Source organism: Nothobranchius furzeri, chromosome 19 (assembly GCF_043380555.1).
Source record: "Nothobranchius furzeri strain GRZ-AD chromosome 19, NfurGRZ-RIMD1, whole genome shotgun sequence".
Taxonomy (NCBI): Eukaryota; Metazoa; Chordata; class Actinopteri; order Cyprinodontiformes; family Nothobranchiidae; genus Nothobranchius; species Nothobranchius furzeri.
The window spans coordinates 15,444,689-15,466,172 of record NC_091759.1 but is presented as its reverse complement, the minus strand read 5'-3'; the positions used below and the strand labels follow the sequence as shown (position 1 = coordinate 15,466,172).

Sequence of the window (21,484 nt, the reverse complement as noted above, 5' to 3'; positions counted from 1 at the left end):
TGTTTCTAAGAAGCACCTTGGAGGATTTCAGCCATGTCGTGGAGTTGCTAATGCTAACTATTAGCTTCTACTAGCTGATACATCCTCTGCTGTTTCCTAGACCAACAACAGCCTTCACCGTCACAAGTCAAAATGGATAAGTCCAGGAACGTTAAGTGACAGTGTGATGTCACATTATTAGACTTTTCAAATCCTAGCGTTTCGCCATCCATTTTCTATCAGAATCTGATGCAGGAGATAGGTGTAGGAGACTATTTTCATGTTCAGCCTGCATGAAAAACCCAGAGTCACTGATTATCATCAGAAATAATCATTTAAACTTTGTTTTCAGTCACGTTGACCTACTTTAACATCATCTGTGCAAATTATGACAACTACTTCAGTTTGTGTTGAGCAATGGAAAAAAATGCCATGACATGTTGGCAGGTCCACATACAGTACAAGCTTGTTATGCTGAAAGCGACGACGCAGTTTGATGATGTCATCAACCTAAACATTTAAAAGTGGCTCCGAAATGCCGCCACAGGCTATTTTGCGAGGTTTGCCAAACCACCCAAATATCTCTAAAACTACCTTGGGTCAGTCATATTTTGACATTTAGAGTAAAAGTTGAAGTAGCTGAGTTTGATGTATAATAAGTGCCTGATATGTAAAACTTAAATGTAATAAAAAACCAATACTGATAATTTACAAATTACGTTTCAAATTCAATAGTATCCCATAATAATTTTAGGCCAATAATGCCTCTACAAAAACACATTTAAATGTAACTGTGGCTCAATACCAGTTAAGCTCTCACAGCTAATGGGACGCTAACAGCACACGAGCCTTGCTGGCCTCTGTACTCCATCCCATCCTTTCTCTTTAGTTTGCACGTCAGTCTGCAGCAGTGGATCACCTTTGGGATGTAGATCATAGCTTTTGAGGTTCATCCTTTTCGGCCTCCATTTTTATTCATTGCTTATGAAGACAAATACAATTGGAAAAATGGTGGAAAGCCCTGGGGTGGGGGTTGTACAGTTGTAGGTCCAGTTTAGGTGTGGACTCGTGGCTCCCTCTGCTGGTGAAACACAGACTCAACACCTGATCCTTTGTTTCTTTTAACAGTTTAATATTAAAACACATTACAAATTCTGTTTGCAAACACTCTCATTTGTTAAATTAAATAATTGAATAGGTCTTTGTCAGTGTGCGCTGTAACAAACAAGTTAAATTATTCTACATTTGCTCATCACCCAGGCCCACCTCGAGTTTGAAAACTAATAAATATGTCGCTACTTTACATGTGAAAATAGCAGGCAAGTTTGGACATTAAGCACGTATTTTCTTATGAATCAGTTAGACAAGCTGTGAGCTTGCATTATCACGAAGCAGAGAAAAAAAAGCATCGGGGGAGGGAGGGATAAAACCGCTGGTGCTAAAGCATTTCCAGTGAACTTTGTTTCATCTGTGCAGAAAAGCCACTCAGCTCAGGTCTGAGGAAATGTTCATGTCATCCTGAAACACGGAGTGCAGCACGAGTTACGGAGTTCACCATCCATCACAACTGTGTTCCTGTTTGCTGCAGAACCATTTATGAGCTCACCACATGAAAAGGCAGAGGCTGGTTTGTGGTTCCTGCTGAGCGGGGACGTGTAGATGCTTCATAACTTCCTGTTTGGGTTTAGAAACTAGCCAACAAACTCGGGTCTAAAACAACTAAACCAAGAACCCTGATGTTCTAAACCAGGAACTCCCCCCTCAGGGCTGAAACACATAAATACTCAGGGGGCTGTGGCTGTTAAGTGTTTGGGTGAAAGGTAGAGCGTATGCACAAGCAGCCACCATAGTGTTGGTGTAGGTTTGAGTTGGGCATATTTACAGTGATGCTGAATTTGTGGTTTTCTAGAGCCTCATTTGGACTTGTTTTCTTCCTGATTGTTTTCTTCTATCACCAAGATCTGCACGTTGGATAACTGTCCGCTGGCGTCCAGCTGCAGCCCCTGAACCCCTTCAGTCTGCGCCTCTTGCATTTGGCACTGTGTGTCCATTGTCTCTGCCGCCATTGTCACCTTCATCCCACTCTGGACCATCATAGTGGTCTGATCCCTGCCCGGCTCCGCGGCCAGCTGCAGCTCCATCACCCCCACTGTTTGCTCCACGGGCGTCGGGTTGATTTCAATGACCGTGTGCTCCTGGCTCGCCTCCAGCTCGGCCGGCATCACTTCCTGCTGTACCAGCATGGCTCTGTCCACCACCTGGCCCTCTATAGGCACCACCTCGGCCCCGCTGGCCTGTTGGCTCAGGTGTACCAGCTCCATGGGGCTCACCACTGTCCCCAGCTGGCTGGAGTCCTGCACGGCGGTGGTGCCAAGCAGCGTGAGACCAGAGGACGGGTGTAAGGTGATGGTGTCAGTCTTTCCATCTCCCGCGACCATGTAGCGAGTGAAGAGCTGCGACCCAGCAGGAAGCAGGGTGACCGTGTTGGAGGACTGGGCCAGAGAGCCGATGGGCAGCCCCGCCACGGTGAACGGCTGCCCCACAGAGGACAGTGAGATTGGGGACAGGACTGTGAACTGTTGGGGCTGCAGCGCCGCCTGCTGGCTGACGGGAGATGTCAAGAGGGTGGTGGTGGAGGCGGGCCTCTGGAGGCGAGGCCGCTTGTTTGGTCGCTTGGTGGTGCTTTTGTTTTTAGGAGCCTGTGGGCTGGAGAGAAGGGCTCGCACCTGCTGCTGCTTCTGCTGCTCTTCCAACTGAGCTTCCAGGTCTACAAAAAAAAAAAACAAGATGGTACTTTAGGTGGTGTAACATTGATCTCTGGTATCTATATTCATCAGGAGACATGTGGAGACCAAGGCCGACCTCATCACTGCTGCCCAGTGAAATCAGTATAATGCCACATAATAAACAGGACCACAGTAATGATCAGAATGTGAAGAAAGACGTAAGAATATCAGAATAAACATTATTTTAATTCACTGGGTTACGTAACTCCACCGTTTCTCAGCATGAGATGATGTGATGATATGCATTCCTTCAAAGAACGATAGAAGCTTAGAGACGTAAAAGGAAACTGGATGAGTTCCCCCACCGGTACCTGGTGATCAGCTGTACTTCATCACCTTATCGTGTCTGTAGCTAGCAGAAAGCTGGCGGCTGCGTCGGATAAACAAAACAGCTTTGATCCAATTTTACTCCTCTGATTACTGCACCACAGAAATTCAAAGGTTTGTAAATGCGAGCAAACAGATGGTGGAGTCGTCTGCAAAGACACACAGGCCAAGTATCTTTAGCTCCTGTTTGCATCTCCATCTGCTTCTCGTTGATTATGAACACGCTTTCAGTTCCTGCATCAATAAAGACGTGCTCGGCTCCGTGTCTGAGCTCCTACAGGTCAGGCACTCACTTGAGAGGATCTGCTCCTGACTGGGATCCATCTGCTGCCTCCTCTTCTCCAGAATCTTCTTGACTGAGTCCAGAAGGCCGAAAACTTGGGCGAGGTTGCTGAGCACGGCCACCTCTACCAGACAGGAATCTGGGATCAGTGTGGTAACCAGTTACAACGTCACTCATTCAGCTGGTGTACACAGTCAATGAGAGCATGAAAACATGATTTTCCTTTCCTCACTCAGCTTCTGGAATAGCCGAGTTAGCTCCCTAGTCACTGTACATGCTTTAGTACCCAGCAGCCATTGCAGCTGACCTGCTTCCATACCTGCATCCTGTATAGTGCTCTGCTCTTTGCGCTGCAGCATGCCGTTCAGCATCTGCATCAGCTCCGTGCTGATGTTGGTCACCACTTCCCCCAGTAAGCCCACGTCTGCAATGCCCTTCCAGAAGTTCAGTGTGTCCTCTATGGACAAGGCGGTGCAGGGATGAGTGTTTAGTACACACACAAGACTATGATGATCTGTGTTTGGGTGCGCCCTGATACCTGAGATCTCACTGGATCCTTTGTCCGCAGAATCTAATGAACTCGACCCCCAGTCCGACTTCCCACCCAGAACCTCGACTCGATCCTCAGACGCTGTCCCGCCGTTACCCAGGGTGGCCTGAGCTAGAGGTTACCAAAAAGAAAACAAACAGAATGCTGTGATTTACAGCGATGAACATACAGCCATGACAGTTTTCACAAAGATGGCAGCTGCTTTATTGTTTAACGATTCAATGGTTACTGAAGTGAAATGTCACAAGTTTCAAATGCTTTTATCGACAGTTCAGTCAACATACTCGTGACCCAATGGCCTTAGACCGATACTCTTATCACGCTGCAGAAGACATTCATCACCAAACTCTGAGATGGTTGGGAGGAGTTCCTCTGGGAGGATGGTTTGGTACCCTCTGTTCATGGTTGTGTTTTCAAGGAATCAAGGATCTGTCATTGTACCAGCGTCCCAGTACAATGACATTACAATTTCAGAACAACCCATCCAAGATTTTACAGAACAATAAGAAGACAAGACACAACATACCAGAATTGGGCTGGACTGTGGGCATGTGCATACCTCGTGCTCCCATATACAGGGTATATGGGTAACATGAGGAAAATACAGGGGGTGGGGAATAAAGGCATTCCAGAGTTACTCCTGACAGGGGGTAGCAAATGAACAGTGCTAGGACCAATCAGAGCAACAAAAACATGACATTCATAGGGATGGAAATCAGTCACCGGGAAAGGAGAAGTACCTCCATCTGCTCACGTCTCAAAGAAAAGCCCACGCCTAAATCGTCCAAAGTTGGTGCCAAAGCCATTTCAAATGAGCACCGTCCGTGAGTCGACGCTATCTTTGTAGTTTTTCTCCATTACCGCTCTAGTGTTCAGCCCCGCCAACATCCCTTTACACACATAAGAGTGCTGTGATTGGCCAGACCTAAGCTCAGCCGAGGCTACAACAGAGCACGGCTAGACCGGCCTGCAGGGAAAAATCTTTTGCTACTGCTACGGTCCGTCTCGATTTCTGGGCTAGCTTTCTTCACAAATGCCGTATTTATTTATTTATTTTTTGCACAGCAAAGCTACCTCCTGTCACGAGTAAATCTGAAATGACTTTTTTCCCCTCCCCTCATTTATCCTGATGTAACCCATTTCTATCCAACTGGTCTGCCTGTATCTGTTTGGTTCTACATGTTTTGTGAGTGTAACGTTGGTCAGGCTGTGCTGCGGAGACACATTTCTCTGCTTCAGGACTCTGGGGCACTGACAATAAAGTTGATTCTGAAAATGTTTCTTTTTTATGCCAAGTTTATTTTTAAGACAAAGATCCTCTTTTTTTATTACCTTTAATTCACCAGATCGCTCTTCAAAACCTTCTAGAGTTTATGAAACTGCCATAAAGATGGAGGAGGCCATCTCTGCGATCATTAATATTTACGTCTTTCTCACATTTGACCGCGGCTGTAGACGAGGGAGAGCGAGAGGCTGTCGAACAGTAAATAGGAAAACACTGCTGCTAGTTCAGAACGGTTTACAAAGGTTGTTAACACATTTATTACTCAACAACGGAGCTGAGGGTTAGAGCTGTACGTTTATTTCGAGCAGTAAAAGTCCCATCTGTCCAGACTTAAGGCTTTCATTCCAGCTCATTCAGCACAATTTACTGTTAGCCCACTAGCTGTGCCAAACACGTTTAAGCTTGTACAACAGAAGGTTTGATAAAATGCTTCAATTGCTTTTTTAATGCCAAGAATTACAGCAGCAGGTTCATTTTCCAATTAATTCAAGCATTTTGCATCTGAAGTGTCTCCTGGTTAGTTACATTAACATGTTTTTGTCACGGAGGAGCGAAATCTGCTGATAAAGCCCCAGAATCAACAGTAACTTGTTAAAATTAGAGCTGAAATAAATTTAGTTTTTATATAAACATGACAAAAATAAAGATAAAAACGTGGGGATTTTCGTCTCGACGGATTTATTTAGTTTTCCCGGAAAACTTAGATTCATGAAATGTAAAATTTTATAATTGTTTGATTCTGCATTGCTGTTATTTTAGAGTCCTTTAAAATAAATAATATTTAAAATTTGTCAATTAATTTTTAAGATAACTGGGAATGTTTATTATTTTTAAGACACCCTCCAGACCTCGGAGGGTAAGGCCCTCCCCATGGAAACTGAAAAAATTCAAGATTTAATATTTAAGTAAATCTCCATTTGTTTGGCCTTTTCAATAAGCTTATTTGGGCTGAATAAGCCGTGTTTTGTGAATAAAGCAACACCTTTTCTTCATTCTCACCCTGAGAGGACACGGCTGTCGTGAGGCCGGTGCCGTCCGGGGGGAAGCGAGTGTTGTTTATTAAAAGGTCAAACTTGGTGCTGCGACACGTGTTGGTACAAAGTGTGCTGTGCTGGTAGAAGTCCAGCTGACCCGAATCCATCATCTTCCTGGAGAGAAGAAATTAGGTTGAAGAGGCTCTCATTAGAACATATTGGAACCAGTTTTAGAAGCATCTGGTTCTCCCAGACAGAGAGAACACGGATTCGATTCAGTGATTCCCAAAGTGAATCCTCTCACCTCAGCATGACTCCCCCCATCCGGATGGCTCTCTTCCAGTCTTTTAGAGTGGCTTTTCCTGACATGTGCACAAACTGCTTCGGGCTGATCAGCTGGTCTTCATACTAAAGAGGAGAGCTCTACAAGTTAATAAGTAAATGAATAAAGAGTATATGTGAGAAAAAGAACCACACATTAAATGATGACAATAGTAGAATAGTCCAGATTACGTTTCTCATGTAGAATAGAAGCTTTTATTTATTTTATTAGTTGGCTTTGTTATTTTTGAGTGTGTGGTTGACATTAAGCTTTAGATTTTTTTTTTTTTTAAAGACCAAGGGCTAGGGTTGTTTTCAGCACATCTTCAGTGGTCTCTAGTATAAATGAATGTCTTGTGAGCTGATCTCTCCTAGGAAAATGCTCTGGTGCTCCTGATTCAGGAGCTATAGAAGTGAGCTAGAGGAGACTTGAGAAAAACGCGGCAGAATTTGGAACCTTATTTCCTGAAATTTGGACATCTCTCCTCTGATTGGATAACAACAATGTGACTCTACTATTGACTCAGTTTGCTCTGCAACGTTGATGTTACATCTCCACCAGTAACACAAGCCTGAAAGGAGTTCTGCTTTGGTGTGGGTTTGCTAATGCTAACGGTTAGCTTCTACTAGCCGAATCATTCACTGCGGTTTCCTGGACGCTAAACGAACACGCACTTTCCCGTCATGAGTCAAGATGAACGAGTCCATGAATGTTCATTTTTAGCCTGACATAGATCTGACTGGCTTTGTTAATCTGAGCGTTTACCCGTCTGTTTTCTATCAGCAGCTAAAGCAGCAAACAGGGGCTGAAGACTATTTTCAAGACTAATTGATCATATTTCAAAAAGGAAAAGTAGAAAAGGTTTCTCAGTGAACTCTGCCTTTAAAAAAACAGAGCTTTTACGTAAACGGAAACAGAAGTTATATGAATACCTTAATTATGCCAAAAACATAAGTAAATGAGAGACAAAAGCATTCTCAAAACACCATTCCCTCCTTGGCGTAGTTATGGTGTTATTGTAACTTCCTGTTTATGCTATCTTATTTTAGTATTTTAGCTTAAATTATACTGTAACTTCTGTTGAAGGTTTTGTCAATATGTTTGGTTAATTGAGTCCACAGAATGTATTTAAAAGTCTTCAGCTTGTCCAAAATGCTGCAGCTAGAGTTCTGATGAGATTTAAAAAGAGAGATCATATCTCTCCTGTCTTAGCTTTCCTACATTGGCTACCTGTTAAATTCAGAATAGATTTTAAGATCCTTCTTCTCACATATAAAGCGCTTAATAATCAAGCTCCATCATACATCAGTGATCTGATTGTTCCATATGTTCCTAACCGAGCACTTCGCTCTCAGACTGCAGGTCTACTGGTGGTTCCCAGAATATCTAAACTTAGGATGGGAGGCAGATCTTTTAGTTATCAGGCTCCTCTCCTGTGGAACTAGCTCCCAGCTTTAGTCCGTGAGGCAGACACCTTGTCTACTTTTAAGAATAGGCTTAAAACATTTTTATTTGATGGGGCCTATGGTTAAAATCTGATATTAGCCTAAATCTGGACAAGTGGGGGAGTAGAGGGAGGTGGAGTGTACAGTCGATAAAGACGACTCTCCCTTGCTCTGACTCCAACATGCCTCCATCTAAATATGATAGATTATCCTGAGTTATCTCTGTAGTTATGCTGCTATAGGCTTAGACTGCTGGAGGATACACTGACCACTTTCCACACTCTACTGCTTTCTTCTACTATCTGCTCTTTAACTGTATTACTTTCTGCTACTTCAGCTGTTAACTTTATTTTCTCTCTAAGTGTTTTTCTCCCCAGAAGAAGCTACAACGATGATCTGCTGAGCTGTGGTGGCCTCATGGAGGGGGCCATCGTCTAGCACACTGCTGCTAACCACTTAAACATTCTCCCTCTCCTGATAATAACTATTTACTTTCCTTGACGTTGGATGTGCTACTACTAGTTTACCCGTTTAATTATAGATCCACTAGGATAAATACAATAAAGTTTATCTCTCGCCAAACAGAATATTTACTAAGACATCACAATGTAACCATAGACACTTTACTTATGTGTGTGCGTGCGTGTGTGCATGCCTGCTCTGTCTTCTCCATCCCCAGTGAGTCGTGGAGGATGGCTGCTTATACTGAGCCATGATACTCTGGAGGTTTCTTCCTGTTGAAAGGGAGTTTTCCTCTCCACTGTTGCTAAATGCTTGCTTAGTATGAGGATTGATGCAATTTGCTGGGTTCCTTATATAGGAAACATTATTTCTGATTGGCTTAATGAACTGACCTGAATTGAAATGTTTATTATGTGAAGTGCCTTGAGACGACTCTTGTCGTGATTTGGTGCTTTATAAATAAAATTGAATTGAATTGAATTAATTCTATTTACATGTTGAAAGACCGAAATACAACCAGTGGGGTGCTCATGGAAAATCCAAAGCTGTGAAACAAACTACCACTTGACCTGTGCATGACTACTGGCATTATTGTTTAGATCTGGACTAAAGACAAGACTCTTTCACAGGAAATTGCATACCCTGTGTTGTAATCTGTATTAAATATTGTGCTCCTGATTTAAGCATTTTAATTTTTTTTGCTGTTTCTACAGTGGTGCTTAAATGTTTTGTTCTGAAATGGTTGGTGGGTTGTTTGTGTTGGTTGGTTGGGTGTTTTAGCTAGTAGATTGTGTTTGTTGGTTGTATTAGCTAATTGGTTGGTTAGTTGTATTAGCTAGTTGGCTGGTTGTATTTGTTGGCTGGTTGTACTGGTTGGTTGGTTGGTTGTACTGGATGGTTGTATTTGTGGGTTGGTTGGTTGTTTTAGCTAGTTGGTTGGTTGGTTGGTTAATTGGTTGGTTGTACTGGTTGGTTGTGTTAGTTAGTTGGTTGGTTGTACTGGATGGTTGTATTTGTTGGTTGGGTGTTTTAGCTAGTTGGTTGTGCTTGCTGGTTGTGTTGGTTGACTGGTTGGTTGTGTTAGCTAGTTGGCTGGTTGGTTTTATTGTGTTGTGTTGTGGCATGTTGTACAATATTAGAAAAGCTCAATGGTCATAGTAAAGAAAAGAATTGCACCAATTCCATGCTGTCGTTCTTTTTGTTGTTGTTGTTTGTTTGTTTTTTTCTAAGATGTTCAAAGAATTGCACCAAATTGAGTCATTTACAAACAAATCCAACAGGTGACTCAGAGCAGTATGAGTGCAGCTTTTTGCTCTCATGCTAAATACATCTGCCCTTTGGTTTCATTGGGGGCATAAAAAGAAGCGATGAACGCCCACCTTCACACACTTCACGTTGATTCCTGGGCACACAAATTTTTTCACAAGCAGCATAGCTTTGCAGTCACCACATGTTATGGGACAGCCATATTCAACATCTTCTCCTTCACTTTGTTCTAAAGGAGAAAATAAAAACAATGATAAAAATGCCCTTTGCAAAACATCTGTCAAGTTTTAGAAAGATTATTCCAACAATCTCGTTACCTGTTTGACCTTCGACAGCCATGACAGCTGCATCCGTTTCAGCAGACTCATCTCTGAGGGAAAATAAGAGTTTTCATGTTTTTGTAACAGACCTCAACATCAACTAATCTGATATACATGACAATGTAGTTCCTGGACTCTGTTCATACCCAGTAGGGATTGGCTGGAGCTGAAGGATGACCTGAGTCTTAGTCGGGTCATTTGCATCTTCATTATCAGTCTTCACCATCAGCACATCCCCCACAGACACAGTCATCTCATCTGTGTTCGCCATCGCAGTCACAAGGCTACACTAGAGGGGTGAATCATATTCATCCATCATCTATCATGAAGGTTAAACATCGGTCAATATGAAGTTTATTTCTGAAGCACATCAAAAACAACCAAGTGGTTAACATATTAGGCAAATGTGATGTTAAAATACAGAAATAAAAAGCATAAAATAAAATAAAAATACCAGAAGAACTTATTCTGATTTTGGCGGCATATAGTTATTTCTGGTTCTGGTTCAGCTCTGACCTGCTGATACCAATTTATCTTAAAGAGTTTTTATTAACGGAGTATGGTGTTTAGATTTTATTTTATGTAATTATTGTATTTTATCTTTTTAACTGCAATTATGAAAGCAAAAACTTCCACATGGAAGTATTATTACTAGGTTGAATTTTATCTTAGTGATGCTGAATTCACACAAGAATATTTTTAGATGTTTTTATTTGCCGTGTGGCAATGGTGTTTAGATAACTTAAAGGAACTTTACGGAGTTTTGAATCTTTATGCTCGCGACTGCCCCCTCAGGCCAAAAGTGTAATGGCAGCTTCAATAGTAGACTCGTGCACGAGGCGCGCATGCTGCACGTGCACACTCCTTAACGAAAATAACAGCTGAGACAGTCCCGTGTGTGTGTGTGTGTGTGTGTGTGTGTGTGTGTGTGCGTGCGTGCGTGCGTGCGTGCGTGCGGCCCGGAGGACAGAGGACAGGAGAACACGCAGCTAATTAATTAAATAATGTGGTTCTGTACCTTTCTCTTCAGCACAGCCAACAAAGGTTTAAGATGGGTCAGTCCTCCTGCATGCTCAGATCATTCCCTTCCCTTGCTTGAAAAATTGTTCCAAAATGAAAGTTCAACCCACATCTTTTTTTATCTGTGAATTCAATGCCGTTCGGCGAGTCTCAAATAAAAATTTGGGCATCTTACTGTAAAAAATATACCATTAATGTAAAAAAGAAACTCTAATAGAATCATGTTCACATCAAGATTCTAAACCGGGTCCTTCTGCACGAGAGTCCGACGTCTTACCAGGTGAGCTATAGCATCAGTGGCATATTTTGTATCTGTAACATTTATATCCATGATGACAGCTGAAACAACGTTCAATGAACGGTTCGGAGCGAAAATGGCTATTTTATTGCTAATTTGCAGGAAATATCTAGAAGAAAGTAGCTAAGGGTCCTCAGAAATGTAGCTAGGTTCATCACTAGGCATTAGGAACAGCAACAAAGTCGCTGAGTTGGCACTACCTCACTCTCTGCTGCTAAAGCTACAGATAGCAAATGCTACGGGCTATGCCTGAGCGTGAACGCGCATGAAGCAGCCTGCTCGACCCGAGCATCTCTCTTTTTCTGTGATTTTACACAAAAACAGGCAATCACAGTAAAAATGCCAGGGCTCATTCTACAGGACCAGGGCATTGCAGGAGAATGTATGAAGAAGACATTTATTATTTCTATACATGTTTTGGCTGTCAGACTTCCATAATGTCCCTTTAATAAAAATGATGCAAACAGATGTTATGCCTTGTAAAAATGGGGCTTCAAATGCAACAGACTGATTATCAGTGGACCTAAAACACATCCCTGAGGGACGCCACAAATAAAAATTAACTGAAAAACTTTTATTTGATTAAATGCTGTAAATATATGTACATAGACCTGTATTTTTTAAGATCATTTAATATTAACATATTCAATAAATCTGTATTTTACCAGTATAACAGACATAATATTAAGTCACAAATGTAACTAACTTGCCTTTGTCGGTTGTGGTCAGAGGGGCCAACGATGCCAAATGGCAGCCTCGCCTCTGTCAGACAGCCTCAGGGCAGCTGTGGCTACAAAGTAGCTTACCATCACTAGCAGCGTGTGAATGTGAGAGTGCATGCAAGCGTCTTTGAGTGGGATGCTATATAAGTTTGATGTATTATTATTATTATTATTATTACTATTATTATTATTAATTTACCTGATCTTTGCTAAATAAACCAGGACATTGTTTGTTGTTGAGGAAATAAACAGCTCATATGTTTCCAGGGGAGGTTACCCATCAAACATTGTTTCGATGGCAACATGGTGTCCATGGCCAAAAATCGTTGCTCTAAGACGGTTTAAATTGGTAAAAAAATATGTAACAGAACATTTCCTAAAAAATCCATTTAGATACATTTGTACATGTTTGTACAGTTATCTAGTGTTATGTTTATTTGACAATATGTTACATTTAATTCAATATATGGCAATGTTGTGAATCGTTGTAAGTGTACGTCCGCTAGGTGACGTCCTTTACACGAGCATTTGTAGCCCATTATGACCCTCTATGATAAAGCTGTGCTTCCTTGCATGGTTAATAAAGCAATAATGAATTAATATCGCTATGTTTTAAGAAGTCCACTGACATCCTTACACGTCTTGATCAAAGCTGTGAAAAACGTGGAATTCACGGCCAGAAATTACGTTGTTTCAACTTTTATTTGTCGTTAAAAATAGCATTAAATGTAATAATAGTTTGTATTTTAAAATACTGAACTTTTAAAGTATTCGACCGACATTTCAGCTGTCCTCAAGTGTTCAAATATTTGCTGGGTTTAGCACCATAGTTGGTGATAGAAATATTTTCAGTTAAAAATACAATATGTCAAATATAAAAAATATGTCAAAGAGATGATAGATAGATAGATAGATAGATAGATAGATAGATAGATAGATAGATAGATAGATAGATAGATAGATAGATAGATAGATAGATAGATAGATAGATAGATAGATAGATAGATAGATAGATAGATAGATAGATAGATAGATAGATAGATAGATAGATAGATAGATAGATAGATAGATAGATAGATAGATAGATAGATAGATAGATAGGTTGAAGCCTAGTGGCTTATAATTAGCCTATCCTTAACTCCCACAGACATAATCAAATCCTTAACCAAGGCTGACAGATGAGATGCATGATATTTAAAGAAAAAGCAATGATAAATCAAGAAATCAAATCAACACAAGGTTAGACATCAAACTAAGTTTCTATAACTTTGGAAGATTCAATTTTAAAAAAATGTCTTGAAAAATGATAAAGAATAACACATCTTCAGTTCATCATTAAGTCCATTCCATAACTTCACTTCCAAAACCGACACGCATCTATACTTAGCATTAGTTCTCACTTGAGGTATTTCAAACACACAAGACCCCCTCAAATCATATTTTCCATCTCTTAATTTAAACATACTTAAAATACAAATTGGAACATTCTTTTTCACCACTCTATACATCATTTCTAAAGTTTTAAGATATATGATGTCCTTAAATTTTAACATAGCTGATTCTACAAAAAACTGGTTTGTGGACTCCCTATATCCAGCTTTATTTATTATTCTAATAGCTCTTTTTTGCAATTTAAAAATTGAATCCAGATATGTTTTGTATGTTTTCCCCCCAACTAGTAAGTCATCTGCCTTATACGCCGAGGACCCGGGTTTGAATACAGGCTGGGACGTATGAGATTCCGACTCAGATGGCAAGAGGAACTGTTTTTTTAACAGCAATATTTTTGACAGTAATGATATATATGTATGTATACATATATATATATATATATATATATATATATATATATATATATGTATATATATATATATATATGTATATGTATATATACATATATATACATATATGTATATGTATATATATATATGTATACATATATGTATAAATATGTATATACATATATATGTATATACATATATATACTACATACATATATATATACATATATACATACATACATATATATATACATATATACATACATACATATATATACATACATACATACATATATATATACATACATACATATATATATACATACATATATATATACATACATACATACATACATACATACATACATACATATATATATATATATATATATATATATATATATATATAATTTTTTTAAAACTGTAATAAGACACCCACATTTTAATTATTAAACTTCCAAATGAGACTTTATTTCACGGCCAGAAAAGACGTCAGTTCAACTTTCATTTTGGAACTACTCTAGAAACATGATGGGATGTCTCGGTTTGACGTTTCAACAGTGAGAACACTTTTGAATGTTTGCTGGCTATGTAAAACGGTGATGAAATATTTATATATTATCTAATGTAACTAACTTTGTATAGCCTGAGTGAGCTATGCTGCTTTGTTCACATGTAAAACTAATGTTGGCCTAAACAAATATATATAGTTTACATGAATACCAAAGAGGATTATTTTTATTCTAATGGGTTTAGAAGAAACAACTGACACTTGGTGTTAGCTTCATTGTCCAGTAAGACCCAAATCTCCACTTCTCCAAACTGAGGATGTTCAAATAGGTCACATAAATAAGTAAATTTTGTTTTTTTTACAATGTGAACGCTTACAAGAGTTTAAACTTCAATGCAAACCAATATTTAAGCCCCTAAAATTCTGAATTGTTTGTAAATGTCTGCGTTTTTAACGATCATATCCATAAACATTTGCAAACTATACGACTGATCATATAAGCATGTTTTAAAAATCAATATTTTTGTTCTTGAAATATCCGTGTTAAACGTGAGTACTTTTTAACGCTAAGAAATTACAAATACGATTAGAATGATTTTGAGGGGGTTTCAGCGAGAAAACTGATGTGAAGTTGCCGTTTCTGTGTGGTTTTAGCTTCTTAACGTTGATATTTCAGCTCCGGACTGTGTGTGAGGCTACTGAGGCGTAAACCCCGCCGGTTAGCTAAACATTACCGGTACTAACTAAACAGTTTAGTCACGCGGTAGCTGCTACATCCACCCGCGTTGTGACATTTTAAACTTGTTTGCTGAAGTTGGCGATCATTGCACCGGGAACCCTGCTGCGTTTTTGCCGTTCTGATCCAATGAGCTACTCTCAGATTGGAGGTAGCCATTACAGCTAACGCAACGACGTAACTCCATGTGCGGTAATGCGGACAACAGCGAGCAGCAACGTGTCCGAGAGGGGTAAAGCGTTGCATTTAAAGTGTGACGGCTACGTGCCGTTTGTCTATGAACCGTACGTCCCTTCGTAACTCTGCATTTTAACTCTCCGCTCCCCCTCAAAATGACGTCTCCCTGTGCGGCGGCACGTACAGCAAACAACGGCACGGCGACGGCGGCGTTACTCCTCCATTCTGAACGAGCCTGGCTACCTGAAGCCTTCCGTGGTCAATTCAAAGCTGTCTGCTTCAAAACATGGCTTACGTATTACAAAAAGTGGGCACTTCGTGGTTATGCAGATTCAAATTTACACTGTAGTAAAAGCCTGTCCTTACCGTTTTATGAAGACAAACGCATCGCTTGATTGTTGGCAGCTTGTGCGCATGCGCTTTGGAATGATATAGCTTAACTTCCTGCCGAACAGCGCTCGCTCACTTTCCAAGCTCTGGAAAAGTGACCAAATTCAATTATTTCGCCTTAATTACTGTAATAAACGTGCATGCGGATTGACGTATAAATGATAGCGAAGGGAATTTAAGGTGTGGCATTTGTGGACTGTTTGTATTAAAACATTTAACCCTCTGGAGGCAGGCAGGTTAAAACCCACCTACCTGGTTACTCCACAGACGTATTTCATGAGCATTTTTAACTCTAAAGCACCCCTGAAGGACTTAGTTGTTCGTCCTTTTATCAAAACTTATTTTGAGCCTGAGAGGGTTAAACTTGATTTCTTCATGTGTCTGCATATGAAGTGCTGTTGTACAGTGTGTTCTTGTAGTTGTTTGCATTCCTGGTCACTTTTGTACTATTTGCCTTCTGTACTGAGCTGTTGAATCAATTGAATTTAATCTAAATGCTTACTTCGAATTTAAAATACACTTGATCATGAGGATAAAAGCTCATCGTTTAACATATTGTCTTACACAATGAAATGAGGCGCCAGGACAAGTGATCACCAGCTGCCTCTGTTGCAAAAATTATGCTTCCGAAATCTCTTGATGGGGATTCCGCAGACAAGATGAGTTGTTATGCTCACCTCGTCTGTGCCAATCACGGCAGAAGCCCTTTTAACGGGAAAGCGGGTCCGCTACTGACATGTAAATCAGTAACGGAAGTCTCGCTCAGGGTTCAAGAAAAACAAAATCTCCTTATATTGGACGTGAACGTCATTAATTAATCGGATCAAGTATATTATACACATTTAGTTTTAAAATATCATAATTGTTGGGTGGTCGTTTTTTTGAGTTTTGGAAATGCCTTTGTAATGTCTCAGAAGTTTGCAAAGCATCATGGGTAAAAAGGGGCGGTGATCCCGTGGTAAAATAGGGTTGTGATTGGTTAGTTTTTTCAAACAAACAGATGTTGCGTTCATGTGAGTGGGTGACAGGAGCTTCAGGTCTATGAGACGCAAAGCAAACAACTTCAAATTGACAAAGTTGTGTTCTTTCTTAATACCCCAGTCTGTCATCTGACTTTATTTATTTATTTATTTATTTATTTATTGGCAGTGTGGTCTAAGGTTTTAGCAATTTTGATCAAAAATACAAATATTTTTCAATACAAATGGGATTATTTTTCTCAGTAGTGATACTATTTTATGAACTAATGAGATGTTTTACTGGTTAAAAATTGAAATTATCATTAATAATCAAAATACCAGGGAAGGAATTCCAGTAGAGAGGTGGACCCAGCTAATAATACAGTATAATACATTCTTAATATGACTGATATTAGCTGAAACTTATTTGCTGAATTAATTGAATGTTGGATTAATTTAATCTAACAGAAGCAAACAAGAAACACCATATGACGGCTACAAATCAAACATGTAGTTTCTTAGTCTGCCAGAGGACGGCACTAAAGCTTTGGATAAAATTGTGTGTGCGTGCAAATCATAAAGACCGCATTTCAGCCATTTCGTGAGTATTGTTTTTTATTTATTTATTTATGTTGGACCCCACCAATGTAAACATCCCAGGGTGTAGTGTGATTTAAAAACATTTTTTAAGAAGTAAAATGCAGGTGAGGAGATGGAGAACTAATATGTCTACCTTTAGCTGAATGCTGAAATAAAAATCTGACCTACTTTTATTTCTTTCCTTTCCTGATCTTTCATTTCGACATTCCTAATAAAAAAAATCTAAATTATTCAAATGACATTTTTTTACAATAAATAACCTCAATATAAACCAACCATACTGCAAAAAGCTATCGTAGCAGAGCAACAACTACTTTTTATTGAGCATTGTGGACATTAAATTAAGTGCTGTTAAAAGACTAGACAAAAAAAAAAAAAAAAAAAAAAGAAAAGAAAAGTGTGTAATTTGTTCAATCCAAGCTCAGAAACAGCAGATTATCAGGCTCAGGAGTTCAATTCTCTGGTTACCGGAAATAATGTTTAATATAAGCAGATTGAATGTCATGTGGACACAAATTTGTTCAAAAGTAATTTGCTAAAGAAAGCAAATCATCCACTAGGAAAAATATGATAGTAAACTAATTTCAATTTGTGTGATAAAACACCAATTCAATAATAAGTCAGTTAGCATTTCTTATTAGCCATCTAATTATGATATATTATTACATTTAAGATGGTTTAATAACTATCGGTAGTCATCATTAGTTAGCTAACAAAGAATGTTAGCATTTCTACTGTACAGTTTTAAAAGTACATATTAAGAGATTTATTTTAAGTTATAATAGTTTTATGGTTGAAACCAAACATGACCATAAAATTATCTGCTCTAAATCTCTCTCACATAAGCAATTTCAGCAGTTTTAATATTGACAGTTTCAATATCCAGAGTGAGCCATTTCTGGGCTCTGTCACTTTAAGAAAACAAGCTGGAGCTGGCCACACCCACCCACCCCCCTCTCCAGGCTGCTATAAGCTGAGAAGCTCCAATATTTGAGAGGGGCTTGGAGTAGAGCCGCTGCTCCTCCAATTCAATCCAAGTTTATTTATAAAGCGCCAAATCACGACAAGAGTCGTCTCAAGGCACTTCCCATAATAAACATTCCAATTCAGGTCAGTTCATTAAGCCAATCAGAAATAATGTTTCCTATATAAGGAACCCAGCAAATTGCATCAAGTCACTGACGAGTGTCAGTGACTATACAGCAATCCTCATACTAAGCAAGCATATAGCGACAGTGGAGAGGAAAACTCCCTTTTAACAGGAAGAAACCTCCAGAGGATCCTGGCTCAGTATAAGCAGCCATCCTCCATGACTCACTGGGGATGGAGAAGACAGAGCAGACACACACACACACACACACACACACACACACACACACACACACACACACGCGACAAAGTAATGTGTCTATAGTTATATTGTGATTTCTTAGTAAATATTCTATTTGGCGAGAGATAAACTTTATTGTATTTATCCTAGTGGATCTATAATTAAACGGGTAAACTAGTAGTAGCACATCCAACGTCAAGGAAAGTAAATAGTTATTATCAGGAGAGGGAGAATGTTTAAGTGGTTAGCAGCAGTGTGCTAGACGATGGCCCCCTCCATGAGGCCACCACAGCTCAGCAGAACATCATTGTAGCTTCTTCTGGGGAGAAAAACACTTACAGAGAAAATAAAGTTAACAGCTGAAATTGCAGAAAGTAATACAGTTAAAGAGCAGATAGTAGAAGAAAGTAGTAGAGTGTGAAAAGGGGTCAGTGTATCCTCCAGCAGTCTAAGCCTATAGCAGCATAACTACAGAGATAACTCTGGATAATCTATCCTATTTAGATAGAGGCATGTTGGAGTCAGGACAAGGGAGAGCCGTCTTTACCGACTGTACACTCCACCTCCCTCTACTCCCCCACTTGTCCAGATTTAGGCTAACATCAGATTTTAACCATAGGCCCTATCAAATAAAAATGTTTTAAGCCTAGTCTTAAAAGTAGACAAGGTGGCTGCCTCACAGACTAAAGCTGGGAGCTGGTTCCACAGGAGAGGAGCCTGATAACTAAAAGATCTGCCTCCCATCCTAATTTTGGATATTCTGGGAACCACCAGTAAACCTGCAGTCTGAGAGCGAAGTGCTCGGTTAGGAACGTATGGAACAATCAGATCACTGATGTATGATGGAGATTGATTATTAAGAGCTTTATATGTGAGAAGAAGGATCTTAAAATCTATTCTGAATTTAACAGGTAGCCAATGTAGGGAAGCTAAGACAGGAGAGATATGATCTCTCTTTTTAATTCTCATCAGAACTCTAGCTGCAGCATTTTGGACAAGCTGAAGACTTTTAACTACATTCTGTGGACTTCCTGAGAGTAATGGATTACAGTAATCCAGTCTTGATGTAATAAATGCATGAACTAGTTTTTCAGCATCACTCCTGGAAAGAATGCTTCTAATCTTAGCAATATTCCAAAGGTGGAAAAAGGAAATCCTACAAACCTGTTTAACCTGGGATTTGAATGACATGTCCTGGTCAAAGATAACACCAAGGTTCCTTACTTTGTTCTCGGAGATTAATGTAATGCCATTCAGGTCAGGCGATTGACTAAGCAATTTCCTTTTCTTTCTGGTCCAAAGATGAGAACTTCCATCTTGTCTTGATTTAAAAGCAAAAAGTTTAGAGTCATCCAACTTTTTATGTCCTCAAGACAAGCCTGTAATCTACCCAACCGATTAGGTTCATCAGGGTTAATGGATAAATATAACTCCAGGTGGTTTTATTCTTATTTCCTCATTTGCGACTTTTTGAAAAGGCTTGTTTTAGGCACATAATTCCTAAAACTAAACAATGACATAAAACAAATGGGCAGGTTTTAAAATGTTAGGAGTGTTTACAGAGGAAGCAGAGACCCACATGGCAACACAAAAGGTTGCAAAAAGGGACTTTTGTATAAGAGCAGTTTCCTAACTGTGGTAGCACATGGCAGGTTTGATTAGCTTCATGCTGAGATCCACACGACATTTTTTTCTCACGTAGGCTAAAAGGCTTAATTACACATATTTTCTATTATTCTAGCATTTCTTCCTAACAATAGACAAAGAAATAACCAGAGATCCTTATTGTCATTAGCCTCTGATCCACAAAAAAAATGTCCACAAAAGATCCCAAAATTGTCGGTTGCACTGCAAATATTCAAGACTGAATAAACTGGTGACTGCTGCTGTTGATATCTGGAATTAAAACAAACATAAAAATACAAGATCAAACATTTTAGCCACTTTGACGATTGGTGTCACATTGTTTGGTCGTGTCATCAGCCCTGTGGTTTATTTAAAGCATGACTCAAAGGAAGATTGTTCCCTAAAGACAGATAATTATAAACAATCTGTGACAATGTGAGTGTTAGCAAAGATCATAAGCTTGTAGCTTGGAAATAATGTTCTGTAATAATAGCTAGATGTCACTAGACTACATCATGTGATACATGGAATATTTGCCATCCCATCTTAAATGCGATCAGCTTGGTCAGCATCTCTTTTGCTCTATCGTTGTCGTCTTCCTTCGCTTATCCGGGTCCGGGTTGCGGGGAAAGCATCCCAACTAAGGAGCTCCAGACCGTCCTCACCCCGGCCTTCTCCACCAGCTCCTCCGGCAGGACCCCAAGGCGTTCCCGGACCAGATTGGAGATGTAAGCTCTCCAATGTGTCCTGGGTCGACCCGAGGGCCTCCTGTCGGCAGGACATGCCCGAAACACCTCCCCAGGGAGGCGTCCAGGAGGCATCCTGACCAGATGCCCAAACCACCTCAAATGACTCCGAGTCCCTCCCGAATGTCCGAGCTCCTCACCCTATCTCTAAGGCTGAGCCCGGCCACCCTATGGAGGAAACTTATTTCGGCCGCTTGTATCCGCGATCTCGTTCTTTCGGTCATTACCCAAAGCTCATGACCATAGGTGAGGATTGGGACGTAGATCGACAGGTAAATCGAGAGCCTGGCTTTCTGGCTCAGCTCCCTCTTCACCACGACAGATCGGCTCAGCGTCTGCATCACTGCAGACGCCGAACCAATCCGCCTGTCGATCTCCCGATCCCTCCTACCCTCACTCGTGAACAAGATACCCCGAGATACTTAAACTCCTCCACTTGAGGTAGGACCTCTCTCCCGACCCGGAGTTTCAAGCCACCCTTTTCCGGTCGAGAACCATGGTCTCAGATTTGGAGGTGCTGATCCTCATCCCAGCCGCTTCACACTCAGCCGCGAACCTACCCAGCAAGAGTTGAAGGTCAGAGCTGGAT

General features: G+C 40.1%; 1 protein-coding gene and 1 non-coding gene across 4 annotated transcripts; both read right to left on the bottom strand.

Moving 5' to 3' along the window:
* Positions 1 to 1,758: 1,758 nt before the first annotated feature.
* gmeb1 (glucocorticoid modulatory element binding protein 1) lies at positions 1,759 to 15,747 on the bottom strand. Of its 3 annotated transcripts, none has more exons than XM_015973283.3 (10): positions 15,611 to 15,747; positions 10,146 to 10,288; positions 9,997 to 10,049; positions 9,793 to 9,908; positions 6,489 to 6,592; positions 6,210 to 6,358; positions 3,914 to 4,036; positions 3,695 to 3,832; positions 3,386 to 3,514; positions 1,759 to 2,746 (listed from the first exon to the last, which is right to left on the bottom strand). In XM_015973283.3, exons 2-10 carry the CDS (start codon positions 10,268 to 10,270, stop codon positions 1,893 to 1,895), a joined length of 1,791 nt encoding a protein of 596 aa, XP_015828769.1. In that variant the 5' UTR covers positions 10,271 to 10,288; positions 15,611 to 15,747; the 3' UTR covers positions 1,759 to 1,892. The 3 variants fall into 3 exon arrangements, with proteins under 3 accessions (XP_015828769.1, XP_015828767.1, XP_015828768.1); XM_015973281.3 differs by having other exon boundaries at positions 10,146 to 10,283; positions 15,611 to 15,739; XM_015973282.3 differs by having other exon boundaries at positions 3,386 to 3,499; positions 10,146 to 10,283; positions 15,611 to 15,739.
* Positions 15,748 to 16,207: 460 nt separating this feature from the next.
* On the bottom strand, positions 16,208 to 16,345 carry LOC129164666 (U11 spliceosomal RNA). Its single transcript, XR_008564190.1, has one exon. It is a non-coding gene; the product is annotated as a U11 spliceosomal RNA (small nuclear RNA).
* Positions 16,346 to 21,484: the final 5,139 nt, after the last annotated feature.